We start from the raw sequence: 24472 nt of genomic DNA, 5'->3' as shown, positions 1-24472 counted from the left end.
TTTTATTAATTGGTTCCCGTGAATGGGTATTTAGGGGCCAAAGTGCATTGCTTTGCCCATGGCCAACAATGCTGTCAAGATAACCCTGCACAAGCACCCTATTACATCAGTAGTCCAGGAGGTCTTCCCTTAATTCAGGAATCTCCTACGGGAGACAAGCCAATTATAAGCCCTTATATATCACTGAAGAAAATCATAACAAAGGTAAGTTACTTGGGTGGAAATGTATCAAGCAGTGAAAAGTGGGGAGCAGTGATTCAGTGTAGAATTTCCCCAAGGCAAGCATCATTTTCACCTACTATTTTATAGAATGAACTTGATAAATACTACCTGAAAGCTGACGGGTTGCTAGGGGCAACTCTTCCAAAATACATGAAATTATGTTATGCTACAGTCAAAAGACATAGGCCCTCATTCCGAGTTGATCGCTCGGTATTTTTCATCGCATCGCAGTGAAATTCCGCTTAGTACGCATGCGCAATATTCGCACTGCGACTGCGCCAAGTAATTTAACAATGGAGATAGTATTTTTACTCACGGCTTTTTCATCGCTCCGGCGATCGTAATGTGATTGACAGGAAATGGGTGTTACTGGGCGGAAACAGGCCGTTTTATGGGCGTGCGGGAAAAAACGCTACCGTTTCCGTAAAAAACGCAGGAGTGGCCGGGGAAACGGGGGAGTGTCTGGGCGAACGCTGGGTGTGTTTGTGACGTCAAAACAGGAACGACAAGCACTGAACTGATCGCACAGGCAGAGTAAGTCTGAAGCTACTCTGAAACTGCTAAGTAGTTAGTAATCGCAATATTGCGAATACATCGGTCGCAATTTTAAGAAGCTAATATTCACTCCCAGTAGGCGGCGGCTTAGCGTGTGTAACTCTGCTAAAATCGCCTTGCGAGCGATCAACTCGGAATGAGGGCCATAAGTCATTTTAAAACTAAGATTAACCTAAGTTACCCCTAGAATAGCATGGCATCATGTGCAAATATGATGTTAACATGGCATGTCTTTATAAATAAACCTTTTATTTTAAATCTGGCATTACCATTCACAGATTCATAAATTGGGCTATCGTACAGGGATCTGGCCTGCACTTCACTTGTAAGCGTGGCAGGATGTGGGAGATTTGGCCACTCTTTCGTGGGTGCAGGTGACTGCCTGAAAAAGCGTGAGTCTCTTGCAAACTGCAGGAGAGTAGGCAAGTGTGCTTAGCAGGTACACAGGTATGTTCATCAGTCATTGACACATTTTAAAAAACCACCAGTGGAGCTAATTATTTCACTTGTGATTCTGTGAAGAGACCTGGAAAACATGCACTGTTTGGGTTCCTGAGGACTGATTTTGAGAAGCTATGATTTAAAGGCATGTGCATACCTCCCAACATGACCCTCTCCAGGAGGGACACAAAGCTCTGCTTCTGGACTTTTCTCTTAGTTTATGATTGCCGTCACCTGTTTTGAACAGGTTAATGGCAAGAAAGGTTTTTCATCACAGGTGATGGCAATCATAAATTAAGAGGGAAGTCCAGGAGCAGAGCATTCTGTCCCTCCTGGAGATGGTCATGTTGGGAGGTATGCATGTGTAACACCATCTTTTGTGAATGTGGCCATATGTCTGTGCTTTATATAATTTATATATGGGCTTGCATGTGATTCGGACACAAAGCAGTCGCATTTGTGTTTTTCACACTGCACATCTGCCCAGGGCTGACGTATGCATTTCTGCAGATGTTGGAGTGATTCAGAGTGGTAAACTGGTGTAACGGCAATGGGGCATTCTCAATCAGGAAGAGAGTGCTGAGGGCAAGGGGAAGAAATTGCTGGCTATTTAGAGGTGAGCATATGCAGCGCCGGCTGATTTCATTAGGATCCTTTGTACCAGAGATAGGTGGTCATTCCGAGTTGTTCGCTCGTTGCCATTTTTCGCAACGCAGCGATTAGGTGGAAAATGCGCATGCGCTAAGTAATTTAACACAAAACTTTGTAGATGTACACAAGCTCGAGCGACGTTTGTTCATCGCTCGAGTGATCATAGTGTGATTGACAGGAAGTGGGTGTTTCTGGGCGGAAACTGGCCGTTTTCAGGGAGTGTGCTAAAAAACGCAGGCGTGCCAGGTAAAAATGCAGGAGTGGCTGGAGAAACGGGGGAGTGGCTGGCCGAATGCAGGGCGTGTTTGTGACGTCAAACCAGGAACTGAACGGATTGAGGTGATCGCAGTCTAGGAGTAGGTCTGGAGCTACTCAGACACTGCAGGGAATTATTTAGTAGCAATTATGCGAATCTTTCGTTCACTATTCTGCTAAGCTAAGATACACTCCCAGAGGGCGGCGGCCTAGCGTGTGCAATGCTGCTAAAAGTAGCTAATGAGCGAACAACTCGGAATGAGGGCCATAGTGCTGGTGCTCTCTCAAATACTGTAGATGCATAGGAGTTCTCTGAATACGGCATATATATTAAAGCATACAATGTGGTCGCAGATGTGGATTGCATACAACTTTGTGTTATCCCCTTTAACTGTAAATCAGTTTCATTTCGACATACTGTGCTCCAATTTTTTTATTTTATTTTTCTGTGCAGGGTAAGGGTGTGGTTCGTTTTATCGACAGTGTCTAGGTCGACAATGTTTAGGTCGACCACTATAGGTCGACAGTCACTAGGTCGACATGGGTGGAAGGTCAACAGGGTTTCTAGGTCGACATGTGCTAGGTCGACAGGTGTTTTTTTTTTGTGTCGTTTTCTTCGTAGAGTGACCGGGATCCCAAATTAGTGCACCGCGTCCCCTCGCATGGCTCGCTTCGCTCGCCATGCTTCGGGCATGGTGCCTTCGCTCCGCTACCGCTTCACTCGGCACACTTTACCGTTCCAATCGTAGTCCACGTGGATCGTTAAGTATGAAAAAATAACAAATAAAAAAAAATGTGAAAAACTCATGTCGACCTTTAGACCTGTCGACCTAGCACATGTCGACCTAGAAACCCTGTCGACCTTCCATCCATGTCGACCTAGTGACTGTCGACCTATAGTGGTCGACCTAAACATTGTCGACCTAGACACTGTCGATCTTCAGACCGGATCCCGCAGGGTAAATACTGGCTGCTTCTGTATGAAGCCCACAAATATTAGGCTGCTTTATTTTTACACAGCAATTCAGATTTTAGTTTGAACACACGCCACCCAAAACTAAAACTCTCTGCACATGTTACATCTGCCTGGGTTGGGTGCGGGATCCCAGCACTTACCATGCCGGTGATCAGAAGACCGTCAGTGGCATTCCGTTGGGGTAGGATCCCGACACCTGGTGGGTAAGTATACTAACCCTCTCGCCATACCTCCCTAACCCTCCCCACTTGCATCCTAACCACCTCCCCACAGCCTAACCCTACTTGCCCTCCCCAAATGCCTAACCCTAACCATTCCCCCTTAATGACTATTCCTAACTGTCCCACCTTAGTGCCAGAGTGGCACTCGATATCCCAGCTATCGGGATCCCGGCCGCTGGGATACAGACAACTATTTTCCCTCTTGGGGTGTCCACGACACCGCTGGAGGGAGAATAAATAGTGTGGCGTGCGTAGCAAGGGGCTCTTTTGTGCTTGCCCCGCTGACGGCATACAGGCGATCAGGATCTCGGCGCCAGTATGCTGGGCACCGGGATCTGGACATCCGGGCAAGCATAGTAGACCCTTAGTGCCTAGCCCTAACCATACCCCCTTAGTGCCTAACCATAATCCTCCCTTCTTAATGCCCTACCCCCCTCCCATGGCCTAACCCTAACCCACCTAGTGCCTAAAGCACCCCCAGCAGCCTAACCCTAACCTTCCGCGGCATACTTACATTTGGGATTCCAGTGTCACCATTGTGATCGGTATCTCGACTATTTGCATCCCGAGGGCCAGGATGCCAATTACATCCCATCTCCCTCACCTGCAGCGCAGCATGGCTTTCCCTAGTTTCTTGCTTTTTTGCTTTATTTGCAAACATGCATTTATGGTATAAAATGCAAATACACCTTTGGAATCCTGCAAATGGATTTACTCTCGGGGCCACAGTCCAGCACACTTACTGTACTACTGTAACTCCTTCTTGTGACACATTTTCTCCCCGCTGCTGCCACATAACTTGTGGTGTTAAAATATTCTTTATAGGTACAGGTATGCATGTTACCGAGTAAGACAAGATGGCGCAATGCAAAGTCATTAGATGCAATAAGTCACATTACCTGTAACAGACAGAACTGTTGTAATTTCTGCAGAACCAAACAAGTTTTCCCCACGGCATGTATATTTTCCTTCATCTGATTTAGTAGCGTTTAAGATCCGTAAACTTCCATCTGGAATAAGAGCTACCCTGAAAAAAAGAGAGTCTGTTATTCTAGATTGATCCACTTAGATTCAGCAATAGGCCACAGGTACAGTATATAGAATGATGCAAGCTCCTCTGGGGCAGGACTAATGGGAATGGTTAAATATCATCTGTAAAGTGCTGCATAATACACTATGGGGTAGATGTATTAACCTGGAGAAGGCATAAGGAGGTGATAAACCAGTGATAAAGCCGTGTTAAGTGCAAGGTGATAATGCACCAGCCAATCAGCTCCTAACTGTTAATTTACATATGGGAGCTGATTGGCTGGTATGTTTATCACCTTGCATTTATCACTGGTTTATCACTTCCTTATGCCTTCTCCGGGTTAATACATCTGCCCCTATATAATTAACAGTCCATAAATAAATTATTATTATTATTATTATTAATAATAATAATAATAATAATAATAATACTACGCTGAACACTACTGAACAAATTAATAGGAAAGGGTGCTCACCAGATTAAACGATAGAAAGAAAAATACATACATCACAATACAATCAGAGCCAGTGAAGCTGCATCCAAGAACATAGCCAATGGCTGTGTCAGGGATGAAACGCCCCCATCTTCCGAAATGCTGCACGTTTCGCCTCCAAACATCATTAGCATGTCAATTATGCTGAGGCTTTTGGGACATTGCAAGCAAAATCGCATCCCTAGGTATGCACATGCGCAATGCGGCTTCTGAGCAAGTGCAGATCCGCAACTATCGGCCAGCTGCAAAAATAATCAAAATAGAATCCACCTCCAAATCAGTCACAAAGAGGACCAACATACAAACCTCCAAGTTACTGTATGTTTAAAGTTTAATTCAATAATTGAAATGTTTGGTTATAGTGAGCCGCTATAGGTAAGCATTGTCCAAAGGGGAATGTGGTATTGGCTGGTGTCTTCTCTCAGGTAACATGGCCGGAGCTATACAGTTTGAAACCACAGTTAATACCAGAGGTCCCAAATGCGGTCCTCAAGGCACCCCAACGCTCCATGCTTGACCACAGGTGACTTAATTAGCACCTTAGTCAATTTGATTTAACCATCTGTGCTGAGCCATTGATATACCTAAAACCTGGACCATTGGGGTGCCTTGAGGACCGCGTTTGGGAACCTCTGGTTAATACTTATTTCTGCTCATAACTGTGGGAGGTGATCCACAGTGATGAAAACACTCATGGAAGTTTTGCAATCAAGAAATACTGTAAGTGTGTATTAAAGTTAACAATTTGTCCATAGGACCGCACAACAATATAACAACAACCACACACATAAACAGACTGGGGTCTATTTATTATGGCTACGAACATGCAAACATGGCTGTATCCTCATACTTTAAGAATTGTACTTTAAGCTCTGTCTAACACTAGACATATCAGAGTCATTTCTATTGTTTTGATGCCTAACACTGCAGATTGCAGTTACCATTATTGACATTTGGATGTCAGGGTCATAAACAGGAGTGGAGGTCTCGGAGGAAAGGACTCTGTGGGTGGCACCATGACTGCTCCATATCCCTTTTTCAGGCTATCAAGGTTTCAGTGTTGCTGTGGCAGTGCCGCACAGAGCGTCCACTGCAAACTAGCGGCATGCATCCTGCCATCTGTATAGCTACTTAGCGCATTCTCAGGATGTTTCAGTCAATGCTGCATTTCCCGGTACTGGCGGCCTCACCTCCCCTGTGTGATGTCATTAACGGGTGGCCAGCACAGGGTACACCAGAGCCTTGATACAGCACTGAGACCTGTGGTCGGGGCCAAAATACCAAGCTCCCATAATATATTTTTAGGGCTTGGCTCCAGTAGCTAATGACATCTTCAGATGTACTGTATTGTCTGATGCCTTTCCATTAGGCTAATACTTATCAAGCTTTTATTCTCTTCCAGCATGGCCTGATGACCACATACTGTGGCACTGCCGTTTCTATAATGGGTGCAGTGTGTGCGGTGCATACGGGCCCCTGAGTCCAGAGGGGCCCCCCATCCGCAGCGCTGTTAGAACACAGTGAAAATAGCCCAGAGGCTATTTTCACGGAGTTCTGCACATGCGCAGTAGAGAAATCTCAGGGAAAATGGCCGCCGCACCATTTTCCCAGAGATCTGCGCATGCGCAGTAGAGTCTGAGCCCTCTAGTGCTCAGACTATACAGCGCTCCGGGCAGAGAGGACGGGGGGCCCTGTACTGTGGTGCAGAGCAGGCAGCAAAGTGTTATTTATGTACTGTCTTTATCAGTTTGTACCTAAGGGGCAGATTTATTAAGCCCAGTGAAGTGATAAATTGGAAGGAGATAAAGTACCAGCCAGTCAGCTCCTAACTGTCATTTTTCAAACCCAGCCTGTGACATGGTAGTTAGGATCTGATTGGTTGGTCCTTTATCACCTTCTACTTTATCACTTCACCGAGCTTAATAAATGTGCCCCTATATTTCTTATTGTAAGTTTCATCCCCTTGTACCGCGTTACGAAATCCTTACAAATAAAAGTTAATAATAACATGAGACTTTTCACCCTTATAAAATCTATTGAAAAGGACAAATGGATCGAAAATTTTAATAAACGCTTATTTCCTTTTTTGCAAAGTGTCTATGAATGTGTTTTTATCGCCACTGTATATATAAATAATTTTGCACATACTGAGAAAATTTTACGGATGACACACGTACATTATGAAGAAAAAACCTCTGATATGCAAATACCAAATCAGATGGTCTTTGCCTTTTCAGATGCTAATAGAAAGAGTCTGAAACAGAAGCAAACACTGTACAGTGTTTAAAAGGACTGTCACTTAAATTACACTGCCACTGAATTGCTGATTGATATATCCATTTGCAAAAATCATGCCAGTTCTCTATTTAGATGAGACAGATGTGATTCACACATCCTGGGGAACACTAAGCGCAGGATTAGAATTTAGCTGTAGCTTGTGTATGTTAATATGTCCCAGTTTTCTGTTTAATTGGTGCGGCTTCTTATATTCAACAAATGTATTATGATTTTTCCTGAATTACATATCTAGGGATCTGCAAGGAAGTGGACCATTCTGCCTCCGGTAATTGGCAACAGAGCGAAATGACTCTCCTGGCTTTCACCCAAAGATTCTTCACGGTGACTTGGACCCTGTTGTAGGAAGACTACAAGTGGATGCCCTCAACAGTGGTGCACACAGGGGGGGTTATTAGTACCTCGAAAACTCCCTTAATAGACCAGATTTTTATATGGTTACTTTTTTAGATGGAGCTTGTCAGACGTAGAGCTCTCTGACAGAAAGATCTCTGTCTGTTCATGGCTGCCTGAGCAGATGACCGAGGGGAAGTTGCAATGCATGCCCAGCCACTGCAGCTCCTCATAATACACTATTGTACCATCGGAGATATATATATATACAGTATAGATAGATAGATATATATAGAAGAAAGAGGTAGGCGGCACTCACAGACTTCTTATAAACAAGAACAGAGATCACTCCATCTTGTGGTAGATATATATATATATATATATATATACATAGTGTGTGTGTGTGTGTGTGTGTGTGTGTGTGTATATACATATATATATATATATATATATATTAGATCTATAAATAGAGAACCCTACAGATTGTGTGTTTTCCCCTGCCCTATAGAGTCCTACATGGAAGCCCCTAACAAAATGACAACTAACAAGACAAACCATGTTTACAGTAAACACACAATATAAGTTAAGTTACACACTGCCTAGACAACGGTAGTGTGAGATTAAATAGCCAATGAACATGCGTGCTTGATCGGTCACATGGGAAACAGAGGTGTAAACAATGAGAGGGTGGATGGAGGCAGTGGAGAGGGCAGAACATGGGCCGGGGTGCTCCGGGCAGTGTTGATCTCGGCAGCTGGCATCTCCTCTCGGAATGGCTTAATGATATAATGTGCTCAGGAAGCGTGGCCAGCACAGGGTGTTGTAAAGCCCTCTTATAGCACTGTGTGTGGTGGAACAAATAGGAGGGTGGATGGAGAAAGTAAGAAGTGGGGAGGTCAAAGTGGCAGACAGAGAGGAGTAAGGGTGGGTTAGAGTGAAGGGCCGGACCAGTGTGCAGAGAGGAGGACAAGGCAGAGTAGGGGGCAGACACTGATGTGACCCAACATATGTCAGTCCCTTGACAATTAATAATAATAATACTAGGAAAAAAGAAGCATTAAAAATAATAATATACATTTACAGTAGTTGTTGGAGGAATATTTATTTTAAATAGATTGTGGATGGCGATTATTGTTTGTGAAGATCTTTTCAAGAAGGAGACAGAGGGGTAAATACTGTAGTAGTTTAATTCATGCCTGGAGAACTTAAAGAGTCTAAAAACTTGGGTGACTAAATACAGCAAGATTTTCGATATAAACTGACAAACCTGCTAATGTCTAGTGACCTCGCAGAACTGACTAATGCCATAAAGCAATTATCTAGGTTCAGTGATGGTAACACAGCAAGACCCCTGATTGCCCTTTTTGCCAGTTGCAACCATTGGTAACTTGGTATGAATTAAGGCGGTTATTCAGATCAGTTACACTAACATGCGGGAATCCGCACCGCATGTCAGGCCCTAACCCCCCCCCCCCCCCCCCCCCCGTGCTTTTGCACCTGGCAAGTAGCTCCCTGCCTTTACAGCCAACTGCACTGGCAGGCGGCTACCCACCGCGTCGTCTCGGGTCACAGTGGCTGCATATGACGTCACGCAGCCACCGCGGCCCGACCCCACAATGGTCTGGACACACCTACATTGTCCGGACCGCGCCCCACCAACAGCATTCTAACACTGTTGTTACGCCCCTCCCGCCCCGTGACCTCCTCTGCCTGTCAATCAGGTCAAGGCGATCGCAGCCCTGAGATGCTTTCACATCTCACTGGGCTTCTCGGGGTGCGCACGCACAGTACGCACCCCGAGAAGGGCTTCAGACTGCGATCACTGCCGCTGCAGTGATCCAGTCTGAATGACCCCCTATATCAAGGACATTTATGACTAATGTTACACAGATGACTACAAAAACAGCAACCTACAGTATCATTCAGACTTTTGTTCGATCCTTGAATATGATAACAATGCTTTGATTGATTATGGGATCTTATTACACAGTTACTTGTGCATCACGTATTATAAATGTTTATATAGCAAAGTCTTCTATTCAGCACAAAGTGGCTGGGTGAAAATACTCATTTCTACTTTAGTAGCGATATCTTAAAAAATAACAAGCTTGTAGTGTATGATTTAGAACATCAGTCTGTTGACCCCAGGCTATTCCACTGCAAACCAGATCCTTAAATGTCATATGAATGACAGCGCTCACTTTCTTATAATACCATTCTAAATTGCAGGCTATGTGTGGAATTATACAGAGGGCGATGTTAGAAGCAGAGTAACACACAGGCAAATGGAGTTAAACATTTTAAGGCAGTCTTGTGCCGAGATTACACTCGCATTGATCATTGAATTGTTTATGGTGTGAATCCTTTTTGTTTACAAGGAGAGCATGACATGTAGTTATGTGCAATTGGCGCAATCGTCAATGGGCATCGAATGCACATTATTTGTCACAAAAGAACATGCTCCATCATTAAGAAAGGGTGACATTATAAAGATAGCGATACCAGGGGTGTAGCCAGACATGTGTGGTCCCCACAGCAACATTTTGAGGGGGTTCCTGTCCCAGTGCTTCTAGAGAGACACCTCTCTGCAGCAGTTATTAATGTTATGTCCCATAGTAGTGCCCTAGTTAATGTTATCTCCCATAGTAGTGCCCTAGTTTATTTTGTGAACCACAGTAGTGCCCTGATTCACAATTTGTCACATTGTAGAGCTGCCAGTACACATTATACACAGGACCTCCAATTCACATTATGACATACAGTGTCCCCAGTTCATATTACGGCACACTATAGTGCCTCCACTTCATATTGTGCCATATTACAGTGCCCCAGTTCATATTATGTAATATTATACTTGCCTATCCTCCCAGAAGCTGCGGGAAGCTCCAGATATTTTGAGTAGTTCCCCGCAGCCCCGGAAGGTTTGGTGACTCTCCCACATCCTGCAAAATCCATCTCGCTTTCCAGTGAAGCGGGCAGGATAAGGATAAAATTAATACATTATCAGCAGCTGTCTGAAGTGGCAAGGCTAATCGTGTCATTTCGCCCTGTCCCCTGCCTGCGGAGCAGAGAATCATGGTCATTTCCTCCACTTGGGGGTGGGGCCTAATGACATCACAGCCCTTCAAAGTTGTCTGCTGCATCTCCTCTCCTGGCTTCTCCCAGATAGGAGACTTAACCACTTGCCTGGCATGGTTGCACCAGCTGCGACCATACTAGCAATTGCTTTATCTGACCTGGTTGCACAGGATGCGACCAGTCAGATAGAGAGTGTTAGCAGCTGCAGGGAAGGGAAACTTCCCTCTGCTACTGCTCTGAGAGGGACCAGAAGGTCCCTCTGTCTCCCTGCACTCTCCCCTCATTGTTGTCATACTGCCGATCATTGCTGATCAGCAGGGCCGTAACCAGGAGTGTGCCAGCGGTGCCTGGCACACAGCGCATATGCACTGTGGGCGCAGAACCGCTGCCAACACCTGGAGAGTTCTGATCGCAAAGTGTGTCCGCCGGCCTCCTATGTGTGTGTCAGCTTGTTTGAGCCAGAAGCGTCTTCCGTCCCAGCGCCTTCTGGGTTCCTGCAAGTGCAGCATTAGTTCATGTTATGCACTGTGGGGAGGATGAGGTAGAGCACACACAGCGCTGGAAACAGCCGGCTAGAGAGTTCAGCGCTGTGTAAAAGTAATGTGTAAAATAGGCTCTACCTGGCGTAATGTGTGTAAGTGGCGCTACTGAATAATGGAGACTACTGTGCAGCGTAATATGAATTGGTATTCTTTTGCGGCCACGCCCCTTCCCCATGAAGCCAACCCCCTATATTTTATGTGCCCTCAGCAGGCTCCTGCCCAATTTTAAATATGGGGGGCGGCGCTGATGCTGTTTCTTGCACACAGCGCTAAAATGTCTAGTTACGACACTGCTGATCAGTCAGCACGGCAGGACCCCCCACCCCAGACAATAGCAGCCGCTGGGGAAGTGCAAACCACCACCCCCCAAGCCCCCACTTGTGTACCTGGCAGCTGTCTGGGGTGTAAAAAGTAATGTTGCAACGGTCGCGATGTTCCCGATTGATGCTCCGATGTTTAAAAATATTATATTTTTAAAAAAAAAGTTTTTATTTTTTGTAACTAAAATCATTTTGAATAAGGTTAAATTCATGTTCTTCACCTAATGCAATCATAAAAAAATCCTGACAATTTCTAAGTGGGTTTTTTTGGGAAAAAATTGTGGTTAAAAGGTAGGCAAGTATTTATAACATCATAATGCTCTCCAGTTCATTTTTACATTTTACAATGAGCAGGTTTGGGGGCATACTGTTCCATAATATAAAAACAAACAAAAAAAAAACAATTTCTCCATCAGAAGAAAACAATACAATTAATGGATCATGTTTAAAAAATTAAATTGACACAAAAAAGTAACGACAGAAGAAGTACCATTAGTTTGTTTACTTGTATTCATTTTTTTCCTAATTTATATATTTGAAATTTAGATTTCCTGAAGATGTAACATTTATCTCATGCAGAACAGCATAAAACATTTTCAGTAATTGGTGATTCAGAATAAATACAAAGCATGATGTTTTCCTTTTTTCCAATTCATTATGTACTTACAGATAATGACCTGATCCAGGGCCGCAAGCAATCTGCACGCAATGTGCAATGTTCACTTGGTTGAGTTATTTTTTGCAACTGTGCATGCGCAAATATTTCGGAAAACTCCATAAGTGTGTACGCACAAAGACGCTGTAGCGATAGGGACAGATGGTATTAGAAATGTTGTGGAAAAGTGATGAGGATCTGGGCGGTGACTGGGAGGTGGCTTCAAATGAATGCAAAAATGGTCCACTCAGTCGGCATGTTGTGGAAGTGTCGCCGGATTTTTTGGGCAAGCGACTGTGTTCACAAGAGGCCATGGTCAGACGGTATCCAGATGATAGAACTACAGTATCTAAGTAGACAGTACATATGGTCGACATACATTAATTAGGTCAACAGGTACAGAAGTTCAAAAGATGAAAGGTCGACAGTTCTTAAGGTTGACAGATTAAAAAAGTTGACATAACACTGGTCGACACACTAACAGTTGACACGTTTTTTTTATGTGGCCTTCGATTCGAAATAGTAACCTGTGTGCCCCGAAGCATGGCAAGCAAAGCGAGCCCGTGGGGGGGTATATGTTTCTACTGAAGATGGGTACATATTACCAAACATACAAAATTTCCCCCCCATAAAACAGAAAAAACTTGTGTTGACCATCTGTGTGTGTCAACCATTGTACTTGTTAACCTAATGCATGTCGACCATATGATGTCGACCAATTGACTTCCTAGACACTAGATCTTCTATACACTACCCGGTCAGATGGAGAAACCGCGTCTGCCATAGGGCTGATGCAAGTTGCAATGGTGCAATTGATGGTGGCATGGGTGTGGTATGTTAGATAAAATATACTTAGGTCGACAGTGTCTAGGTCGACCACTATTGGTCGATAGTAAGTAGGTTGACATGGTCTCTAGGTCGACATGAGGTTTTTTTTCAAAATTGGTGTTGTTTTTTCCGTAGAGTAACCGGGAACCCCAATTAGTGCACCGTGTTCCCCTCACATGACTCGCTTCGCTCGCCATGCTCCACTATCGCTGCGCTCGGCACAGGTTACTATTCCCAATTGTAGTCCACGTGGATCGTAAAGTATGAAAATGTTCAAAAAATTGAAAAAAAATGTGTAAAACTCATGTCGACCCTTTGTCATGTCGACCTAGAGTCCGTGTCGACCTAGAAACCATGTCAACCTACTTACTGTCGACCAATAGTGGTCGACCTAGACATGTCGACCTAAGTCTTGTCGACCTGGAGACCGGATCCCGGTGGCATATAAGGACGCACCAATCGGCATTACTGCATCAACGGACACTGAGAGTAAACGCCTGAATTCTTGCACAACAGCCAATGAACACAAGGGATGCAGTTTGTAGAGTCATTTGCATAAAGTCGCAGACAGGCGACGGCCAATAGATGCTGCTGCGTTCGCTTTTGCACTGGTCTCAGAATCCGGCCAATGTCTCATACGCAGATGTCACCAATAACAAACATTCACTAACACTGCAACTCCAGCCGAGAGGCATTTAAGCAGCCGTATGCCGGGATCCCGGCGCTCAGGATACCGATGCCAGAATCCCGACACCCGGTGAATGCCTGAAGGTTGCCACTGGGCCCCGAAGTGCGGCGAGAGCAGCGAACCCGCACGGGGACACGCAGCGCTCACCGCCAGTATTCTGGCTGCTTGGATACCAGCGTCGGTCTCCTGACCACCGGAATCCCAGCAGACAGGATATCATACTGAATCCCTCTATCCACTCCTCAGCCAAAATACAAAGTATTTATAGACTTGTATATAAACAATCCTCTGCAAACATACCCTGCTCCCACAATCCCATTTCCTTCTTCACAAAGACTATTACATTTAGATGAATGGGTTAATTATGAATGTTAAACATGCTTCTGGGTATCGTTATCCTGGATATCATTGCCAGGGGTTAATGAGCTTGCGAACTTGTTAGCAAATGGTGCATTCCTATATGAAGGGCAAACAACATTACAAGTATTAGTGCTCACATTAACCTTGAAAAACACCACTTGAGCTTCAGAGATTTCACTTTATTACCCAAAGCTCCAGAAGCTTTCATTTCAGAGCTATGTGAACCCTGTATATTTAGAACAGTTAATTATCTGTTTATGTGGACATATAGATAGGCTTTGGGCAATTATGCTATTCAAGTTTGTTTTACAAATGAGCAAAAAGAGAATCTTCGGTTTAAGCAAAGACAGTTATTTGTCTCGCTGTAACAGATACAGTACAATATATATTAAACTTAAACAGAGGATTGTTTTGTACCTCAGTGTTACCTCCCAGGTCTGAATCCCACAGAATGTGCATCCAATGCTGCACTGTGGTCCTGGCAGTGCCGTAACTAGACATTTTAGTGCTGTGTGCAAGAAACAGGCATCGGTGCCCCCCACCCCCCAATATTTAAAACAGGGCCAGCGCGTGGCAAAAATATAGGGGCGTGGCTTCATGGTGAAGGGGCGCAGCCATAAAATAATGCCAATTCATATTACGCTGCACAGAAGTCTCCATTCTTCAAATTACGCCGCACAGTAGTGCCACTTACACACATTACGCCAGGTAGAGCCCCATTTTACACATCACAGCAGGCAGAGTCCCTTTTTGCACATTATGCCAGGTAAAGTCCTTATACACATTACTACATGTACAGCCTCTTATACACGTTACTACATGTACAGCCTCTTATACACGTTACTACATGTACTGCCTCTTATACACATTACGCCAGGTAGAGCCCCATTTTACACATCACAGCAGGCAGAGTCCCTTTTTGCACATTATGCCAGGTAAAGTCCTTATACACATTACTACATGTACAGCCTCTTATACACGTTACGCCAGATACAGTCCCCTCCAATGCCTGCCAATACACTGCTCTGCTACACGACACACAGAGCAGCACACACGAAGGATGCCTCTCCCACTACGCAGCGCTTTCTGCTGTTAACTACACAGTGGCCAGTGCTGCACCGTTCACATACAGATGTAGCACTCTATATAAACATAGTATCTGCTAAGAACATAGTCATTTGTACATCTCTATTTTAATTATAAATACTTATGAGAATTGTATGTATTGTATGGCAGCCTGAACGCACCAGTAGGAGATACTATGGTACTGAGGAGGCTTTGTGGGATGCTGCCAGAGACCATGCGCAGAGTATGGGGGACCCATGCGACAGAGGTGGGAAAAAGGGGTGCCATGCGGCCTCTCTCGGTGGAATATATAAGTACCCCCGGCTGTTACAGAGACCAGACTGCAGCTCCCCTTGAGTGCGCTCACATCCCTCTAGCTGCCTGCGCGTTAAGCTGTAAACCGCAGCAGCAGGAGCTGTGGGGGATAGTGAATACACAGCTGGGCAGCAGCACGTCCTTCAGGGAGAGGCTGGTGGCGCTGGTGCCTGTGATAGCGCTGGGAAGCTGGTCCCCTGGGAGGCTGTCACGGCGGCATCTGCAAGAGAGACCAGTAGAAGCCACTCAGGTAGCTGGTGAGGGGAGCTGAGCTGGAGCAGTGAGCAGAGCAGCAGTATTGAGAGACCAGCCAATCCTGGGCCAGCTCTAAGTGGCCAATTTGGGGGAATGACAGCCTGAGACGGGGACTAAGCAGCGCTGCAGCAGTGAGGAGTTTCCAAGATTGAAAGTGTGATCTATGGTGGGCGGGCGGACAATACTAGTGAGGCACGGGTGGTCCTGCGGTTGTTGCCAGCGGTTCTGCGCCCACAGTGCATATGCGCTGTGTGCCAGGCACCGCTTGCACACACCTAGTTACAGCCCTGATGACAAGATTTATCCCAGATAGAGCCCATGCTACGAGGCCACTTCCCAAGCTACTGGTACTTGAGCAGAGCTATGTAGCATTGCAATTGAGCAGATCTATGTAGTGTGCAGCCACACATCCAATCCCTTGCAGCCACACACCACATACAGTAGATCTGCTCAGCCACAATGCTGATCATTTTTTCACAAATAAAAGGTAATCTACAAATAGATTTGTCTATCTTAGAATTATCTACCTTTCTATGCAAGGGCAGATAGCTCAATTAATAGATTGTCTGACTGCAATGCCACAGGCAATGGGTTTGAATCCCGGGTATGTCAGCATCTTGAAATGTAATAAAGGACAGTGTGACTGAATAAATACGAAATCTTAAGTTGAGTTCATGAATGTTGTATAGGTGTATTAGTGACAGAAGGGGTCAGGGTAGGAGACTGCGGTGGTCAGGAGATACTAGGCTTCAAAGAGGGATAAAGCTGCAAGTAAAAGTAATTAAAACAGATGATAACTGACAAGTGCTGCTAACAGCTCCCCCTACCCTGCAGCGCTATGTGCGGTGCCCCTTCCGCACACACCTAGTTACGGCCCTGGGTCCTGGTTCATGTATGTAAGCAATTGCAGAGCTGCAAGGCAGCGTCTGTGGAATTGCGTGTCATTATAATTCTAATGCAACAGGTGGTGTGTGTAGGAGATAGATGCCTCCTGTTAGCATTAGTGAGGATCCCAGTGCTGTTCCTGAGGACGTAGTCTTGCATCACCATCCTTCCTAACCATCGCTTGCAATTCCCGATTTTAGGCACTGGCCAGCCTGCGTTAAGCTGAAGCTTACTCAGATTGTCCGTAGGATCCGGCCACCCCAGTCCAGGAAGCCTGCACTCGAGAACTCCGACTCATCACACATTAAAAACAGGACCAACATGCCCCCCATTTTGAAGAACTGTGCTGGGTGCTACCCCCCAAACGCAGCAGCATGTCAATCATACTGCGTCTGACATCTTATCTTCTGCCGATGCAGACCGCTATATCTCTGACAACAATAGGGGTGTATAATGTTAAGCCGCCACTGCGGTTCTCCAGGTCCCGGTCATTAGTAGGTGACTAGGATGCCCGCGTAATGCCAGCCACACTGGCCTATGGTCCTGATGGATGGTAAGTAACCGGGATTTGGGCGGCCACACTGTTTCCTGGTTCCAGCTGTTATTAAGCAGTCAGGACGCCTCTGTGTATGTGTACAGCCTTACAGCTGCAATGTATTCTGTCATTAAGGGGGCTGGTCTGCCTGGCTCATTGCCATTGGTCCATGCACCTGATAAAAGGCAGCCAGCCCTGCACAGCCTTACCGGTGATATTTTCAGATTCCCTGAGATCCTGATTCATGTACCTAGGATCTTGCTCTGGCTTGTGAGGGAGAATGGTGTAGGACACATTGAGTTATTTGTGTAGCCATATAATATTTAAAAAAGTCAGGGTAAACCAACCTCCTTTCCAAGCGAGTTTGTAGAATGTGTTAGAAAGAGGTTAGCTGTTATAAAATGGTGAAAGTCTTTGCAAGGATTAAATCTGGCAGCTCTTGGAAAAAATAAATGAGTGTGTATTTATTTTAATATAAAAAAAGGTGTTTAGTATGTGAACCACAGTTGATTTACTTATTCTCTACCTTTTTAGGTGCAAGGTTGCAACTCTTAACATGTGTACACACGGTGAGATCCCTGCTATGTCCAAATTTTTACTATATAATTCCCCTTGAACTCCCCCCAGAGCCCAGATAGCACAGATAGTACAGATTTTGACTATCTGTGCTTGAGATTTTGTCTATGTACGATTCTTACTATGTGCCAATTTTGACTATACTTTGTACTAGATAGTACACTAGATAGTCGAGATTGCCTGCACAGTCTATCTAACTTTACGATACTGACCCCACGGGAATGCGCATCGGGATTGAATCAGTATCGCAAGCTGCCTAACACCTTGAGATGTGCACTAACTTTTCATAAGATTTTGACTATATAGTCAGATTTATCTCACCGTGTCTACACACCTTAAGGGCCCTACACACTAATAGATTTTACTAAATGATATGAACGTTCTCGGTCATTAATGAACGAGATACCGTTCATATCTTTTAGTGTGTAGGCACCAACGATGAAAGATGCGTGGCCCCGCTCTCGTTCATCGTTGGTGCCCCGTCGCTTATGCATGCAGGCCAACATGGACGAGATTGTCCATATTAGCATGCACTGCTATGGAGCTGGGTGACGGGGTTAGTGAAGAAACTTTACTTCCTCCATCAGCCACCCCACCGCCGGGACGCCCGTCGGCCGTATCTGCCGTCGGGCAGCTCGGCGGCATATCGCCAAATGTGTAGGGGGCTTTAGTGTTCCAATTATATCTCTCAAAGATGCTCAGGGGGGGTCTGAAAGAGAACCGTTGCTTTTCAAAATAATTCTAGCTGCCTGTAGCTCTGTTTGGTAAGAGGTGCTTTATCCAGTCCCCTAGAGGCCAACCCTAAAGCTGGTCCTGTGAAATTGGGACCACTTCTTTTGCCTGGAGGCTAATTTAACATTCTTTTTTAATCTTTTTTTTATAATACTTTTTATTTCTTTATCAAACTTTCCACCATGAACAGCCAGAAGGTACAGATTGCAGACCAGTATGAAGGATGTGCTGATAGTGATTGCTGAATACTTGTACACACCTGTGTATGAAGAGTGGTTATGTGTGGGCAGAGAGAAGTGATAGCTTGCTAAGTATAGAATACCTATAACCCTGCAACATTTAATGCAAATATATTGTCATCATTTATTTATATAGCACCACAAAATTAAGCAGTGATATAAATATAACATACTGTAAATATAAGAATATTGTAAATGAGCAGAGTACCAACAAAACAACATACATACCATTCAAAGAGCTAAATTCAAGAGCAGTACTAATTTTAAAAGTGTACATGAGACATAACAGAATAAGTATATAACAAAAAAGTAACTTATAAAATTCAAAGGCATAATAAAAGGATATATGGAGGATGTTGGAGCAGACAAGTAAACAGTAAGTGACAGGCCCTGCTCTTCAGAGTTTACAATCTAATCAGGAGGGGTAAAGTTGAGAAACAGGGGACGTTACATGGAGTAAGAAAACAGGTAGAGGTAGACTTACCCTTTTACACTCGCACTCCCGGGTCACTCCCGGGATGCTTCCCGGGATGCATCCCGGGATGCATTCCAGGAACTGACCCCTTTCACACTGCACTAAGACCTGGGATCGACCCGGGACAGCCCCATTTACACTGATCCCGGGATATCCCTGCAAATTCATATGTATGTCATTAGAAATGGCCTTGGGCTCAGAAAAGATGACATCTTCTTTTCTGAGCCCAAGAAAGCTCCAATCCGAGGCCTTTTAACAGTCCCGGGATAGTGAATCCCGGGACGGGCCCTTTCACACTACACAGCTTCCCGGGACCAACCCTCGTCGAGACCTGGGTTCAAATCCCGGGATGCTCGCCCCGGGAATTTGACCCTGTACTTTTTCACACTGAGAAAAATCCCGGGATGATGCGCGTTCACGTGCAAAATGCCGGGATTTTCATGCGAGTGTAAAAGGGGTATTAGTGAGAGAGAATTATATAGGAGAGTGGTAAGCTCTGGTGGCTATTTAAGATGTTTTTAAAACACTGGAGGCTGATGGAGTCTGAGTGGACCTGGGATTACATTCCTTAGCTGAGGAGCAGCACAGAAGAAGTCTTAGAAGTGCACAAGGGACGTGGTATTTGATTGAGTTAAGGTACTGGTCATTGCAGAATAGATTGAGGGAGGGAGTGTGAAGTGAGATGAAGTAGAGTTGACCATTGATGTTTTGCAACCATTAATAATTTCTTCTTGATGACCAATGTTTTTACCATTGATGGGTGGTGAGGTCCAATGGTAAAAGTCAATCGCTTCTCTGTATTTTACATGTAAGGCCACAGTCTCTGTTCATTTGCGCATGCACAAAGTAATTGATTGTTTAACAATTGACGGTTTCCACAGCTGCTTAAAAACAGCACCTATGGACAACCCTAAGATAAGGTTAGAGGTATGGACAGTGGGAGTAGCTGATGGCTTTGTAAGTGAGCGGAATGGGGAGCTAGTGTAAAAACAGAGCAAGTTAGAAGTGGATGTGGAAGAAGAGAATCTCACTACACTGTTAAGAGCAGGCAGAGCTGGCCATTTGCTGTATGCCTTTAAAATAAATTTCTGATACAACTTTCAGTCTACGATCTTGCATCGAAATTCCATATAAAGATAATTCACCGTATATTTGTACCTTTTAATACTCTTTGGCAGTGGTTCCCAAACTCATCCATCAAGGCACCCTAACAGTCCAGGTTTTAAAGATATCCATGGTTGAGCGCAGATGGTTTAATCAATTTGACTGAGGTAGTAATTAAGTCACCTGTGCTCAAGCATGAATATGCTTTAAACCTGGACTGTTAAGCTAGGTACACACTATACAATTATCTGGCAAATTATCTGCCAGATCTGGCTGGGTGTAATGGAAATCTGGTAATGGATGAGAGCAAATGACAATCGACCATTTGCTCCCAAACACTGCAAAACAGTGTTTGGGAGCAAATGGTCGATTGTCGTTTGCTCTCATCCATCACCAGATTTTCATTCCAACCAGCCAGATCTGGCAGATTTTCTGCCAGATAATTGTATAGTGTGTACCTAGCTTTTGGCTGGGGTGAAGTCTGGAAATTCACCTTGCTGTGTGGAGTGGCAGAGGTACAACTGGCTATTTTCTGCCAGCTAGATGTGCAAAAGATTCTGAGAAATGTGTAACAAGGCTAATATTCTGTGCAACCGTTTTCACTTGTCTGTGCCTAAAATTCCACGCAACATTCATCTTTAAGAATCCAGTAGCGCAGAGGCAGAACTACTATTGGTAGGTGCACTGCACACCAGGACTCCTGAGGACTAAGGGGCCCACTGCTGCCCAGACCAGAAATGAGCAAACCCTCACAGACCATTTTCAGCAATGTCAGATGACTGGCCCAGTGGAGAGAGCAGGGTGGACCCCACTGCCTGAGAAACCTGCCGCTTACCTTAGCGAGGCAGGGCTGACCTTGTGTGTGCCAGACTGATAGCGTAAGTCCTACCACCTATGAGTGCTGATCATCACAGCCACAAATTGCCTCTAATTAACAGACAGCTGTACACGTTTTCAGATTCACTGCTGTCTGTGAATTAAAGGCAAAGTAGCTGGCACTGCCAGTCTTCCTGACCGTGTGCCAAACTAAGGAAAGCACAAAGGATGGTAGCCCCTGTCACAGACTGAGCAGAGGCCACTGTGTTCTAACCCCACCAAGGTACATGTCCCCTGTTCTCTGTACCACGCAGGATATTGTGCTTGTACCCGTGTCACCTACTATATCTCCCTATCACTCTCCCACTGTCACCCACTGTCTCCCTCCCCTTGCCTTCTGTTAGCATCCTCTGCCTCTCTATGTCAACCTCTGTCTCACCCTACCTTATGCAGTCACCCTCTGCCTCTCCCTGTCACCCACTGCCATGTGGCAGACAGTGAACTTGGGTTGGAGTGCGTACCTGGGGCCACCACTCACAAGTTTCGCCATTGAAGTAATGTTTACACTCATCGTATCTTGTGAAGACACTACAGAACTATTAATGTCTATGTCCAAATGATTGCTCAATAAATGTAGTACTTTCTGATTTATTCATTATTGCCTCCATGCTTAAAATATAACTAATAAACAGTCTGAAAATGAGTGTACACACTGTTTATTTTCAAGAGCGCACATCTCACTACATTAAAATACTGTTGCTTAAATATATTCATATAAAAGTTACACTCTTTTCCTGTAGAGGAAAATTGTGAAATCAGAATAAAATTACCATAAATTCAAATATATTCTAATATATTGGGCTCACTGTCTTCTCTTGAATCTCCCGTGTCACATGTCCGCTTTCTCTGACTCGTTACAAAAGAAAGCAAAGGATCAGACTACATCAGTGTAAATGCCAGATTTGTTTTTGCACTTGTAAATGTGCTTTACAATTTCCTTATGAATTATTTAATACATTCCTAATATAACACAGCCATCAATTCTGCCATCTTCAAAGTTTTGTTTCTGTGTTCTAAAAACTGATTTCCACCAACTTCTGTACCAATCAGAACTCTGGAGACGGCTGTCCGGCATGAATAAGCATTAAGACACCACTTATATCCATTACAATATTTTCTAAATTTTACAAGCAAAAATCAGCCTATTCCTCTTTTTGCCAATTTAACACTGATCACACGATCGATAAATGAACTAAAGTACTGAAATATTTTTCACATAATGATTTGTAATTTTAGCAAATTATTGTTTAGATTTTTTAAAACTAGCACATCTATTTTAAGTTTTAGGAACAGTATCCCAACAAAGGTGTTTTCCTATTTCCTCCCACCTTTTCTAAATCTAGTACTTTGGTGGTGTGTCTCTCCTCGGCCTCTACCATTTCTTTATTTCAGCAGGATCACTAAACAGAAATTGTTTGGGTGGTTTTCAAAGTGACCCACTTTGGCAGTATCAAAACAGCGGGTGTGGTATTGAAGGTTGACCACACTGAGGTCGACAGTGTCTAGGTCGACCACTATTGATTGACAGTAACTAGGTCTCAGGGTCTCTAGGTTGACATGGTCTAGGTTGACAGGTAAAAAGGTTAACATGAGTTTTTTAATCTTTTTTGGTGTCGTTTGTACCATACATTGACTGGGAACCCCAATTAGTGCGCTTCGCTCGCCATGCTTTGGGCAAGGTGCCTCGCTCCTCTACAGCTGCGCTCGGCACAAGTTACCATTCCCAGTCGTAGTCCACGTGGATCATTAAGTATGAAAAAGTTTTAAAAAAGTATATTAAAAAAAAAGCATGTCGACATTCTGACCTGTCGACCTAGAACATGTCGACCCAGAGTCCCTGTCAACCTAGAAACCCTGTCAAGCTAGTTACTGTCGATCAATAGTGGTCGACCAAGACACTGTCGACCTAAGTCTTGTCGACCTAGAGACCAGATACCCAAAATAGAATGTAGTTTAGAGAAAAGCATCAGATAAAAGGGTTATACAGATGGAGCCACGCTAGTCGTGGCTCCCTCTGTGACTAGGTGCGCCCACTCAAGCATGCCTATTGCCAATAGCGTACCCGTCTGCCTGGGCGCATGCGCCCGTGACGGAGATGCACCCCATTCACTTGAACGGAGAGCGTCTCCATCTACGTGCCAGGACGGAGACGCTCTGAATGGGAGCGTCTCTGTGCGCTCCCGGCATGACTAGGCAGATGGATTGCCAGAAGTGCACGTTTGTGATGGAGTCGCCAGGATTGCATGTTTGTGATGGAGTCACCTCAGATGAGCATGGCTCCATCTGTACCTTGTTCTGATAGGCACTGTGACCGCATGCGCCTCACTCCCCACACCAAGCGATAACAGATTTGGTATTGGGCACCACGAGACCTAGGCCAATAGGGGATTCCCTCTTACCACCAGTATCTGCCTGCTACTGATTCCACCCACTGTGCAGTGGGCAGGTATTTGGTGACACCACCAGGGTCCTACCACAGGCACCTGGAGCTGCTTGTTGCTGTGTATGCGTGGATACGCTGCTGCCACACCTCCTGACTGGTGTCAGTTGACCTACACTGGTCACTGACCTGGACCAAGCCCTGTATGGTAGCTGGCAGAGGGTGGAGCTTGGAGATGCTCGGCTCAACCCAGTACAGGCGGAGAATGGGACTGGATGTGTTGCATACCAATTGGTCGCAAGATGAAAGGCAGTCGTCTTGAAAGCAAGATGTTTATTGCTCCAACAGTCTTTAAAAAAAGACTCCTCCCCTTTTGCAAGGGGGATACAGCATAGAGATGTTACAGTAGTTCAATACTTAAACAGACTCGCAGGCCTTTTTATCCTCATCCAACACACAATACCACAGTGGGTTTTTCTGCCCTCCAGTTTTTTGCCCAATCAGGTTATCTTACAAAATATAAACAAAATCCAGCTTACATTTCAAAGGGAACTGAACTGTCTTCTCCCAAACCAGTTTGCATTCCTAAAACAATCTGATTTAACATACTGTACAGTACTGTCTTTTTCACAAATGTAAATATACTGTAACTTGAATTTCAATTGTATTTTTCCTTTCCCATATCTGTAAAAAATGTACAGGAAATTCAACAAATTGTTTTCATCCAGACCTACTGGACCCTTTACATAGAGACGCGAATAAGCCCACCTGGAGGGCATTTCAAAGAAAGTGCTTAAGGACTACTGTAATGGCATAGTGGAGGAACATTGTGTCTCATTGGTAAACTACCAACCAATCAGCTCCTGTCACTTTTCAAATACAGCCTGTAACTTAGCAGTTAGTAGCTATTGGTTAGTAGTTTATCTGTCTCCACTTTATTTCTCTGGAAGCTTTGATAAATCTCCCCCTTAGTAACATATTTTGTAAAATGCTTCGTAATATGTTGGCGCTGTGTAAATAGGGGATTTTTCTACAGTATTATGAGAATGAAATTTGAACAATTCTAAAGAAATTACAACATTTTCCTTATCA

At 44.6% G+C, this 24472-nt stretch overlaps 1 protein-coding gene across 2 annotated transcripts in view; it reads right to left on the bottom strand.

Annotated features, from left to right (window-relative positions):
• Nucleotides 1-24472, bottom strand: part of CNTN5 (contactin 5) — a 2165994-nt gene that overhangs the window by 349812 nt on the left and 1791710 nt on the right. For both annotated transcript variants that reach the window (XM_063951497.1, XM_063951498.1), the window contains one exon: nt 4221-4348. In XM_063951497.1, the coding sequence (XP_063807567.1) occupies nt 4221-4348 (128 nt within the window). The remainder of the gene's footprint in view (nt 1-4220; nt 4349-24472) is intronic.

Source organism: Pseudophryne corroboree, chromosome 2 (assembly GCF_028390025.1).
Source record: "Pseudophryne corroboree isolate aPseCor3 chromosome 2, aPseCor3.hap2, whole genome shotgun sequence".
NCBI lineage: Eukaryota > Metazoa > Chordata > Amphibia > Anura > Myobatrachidae > Pseudophryne > Pseudophryne corroboree.
Note: the sequence above shows the minus strand (reverse complement) of the source record. Positions and strands in the feature narration are given on the sequence as shown.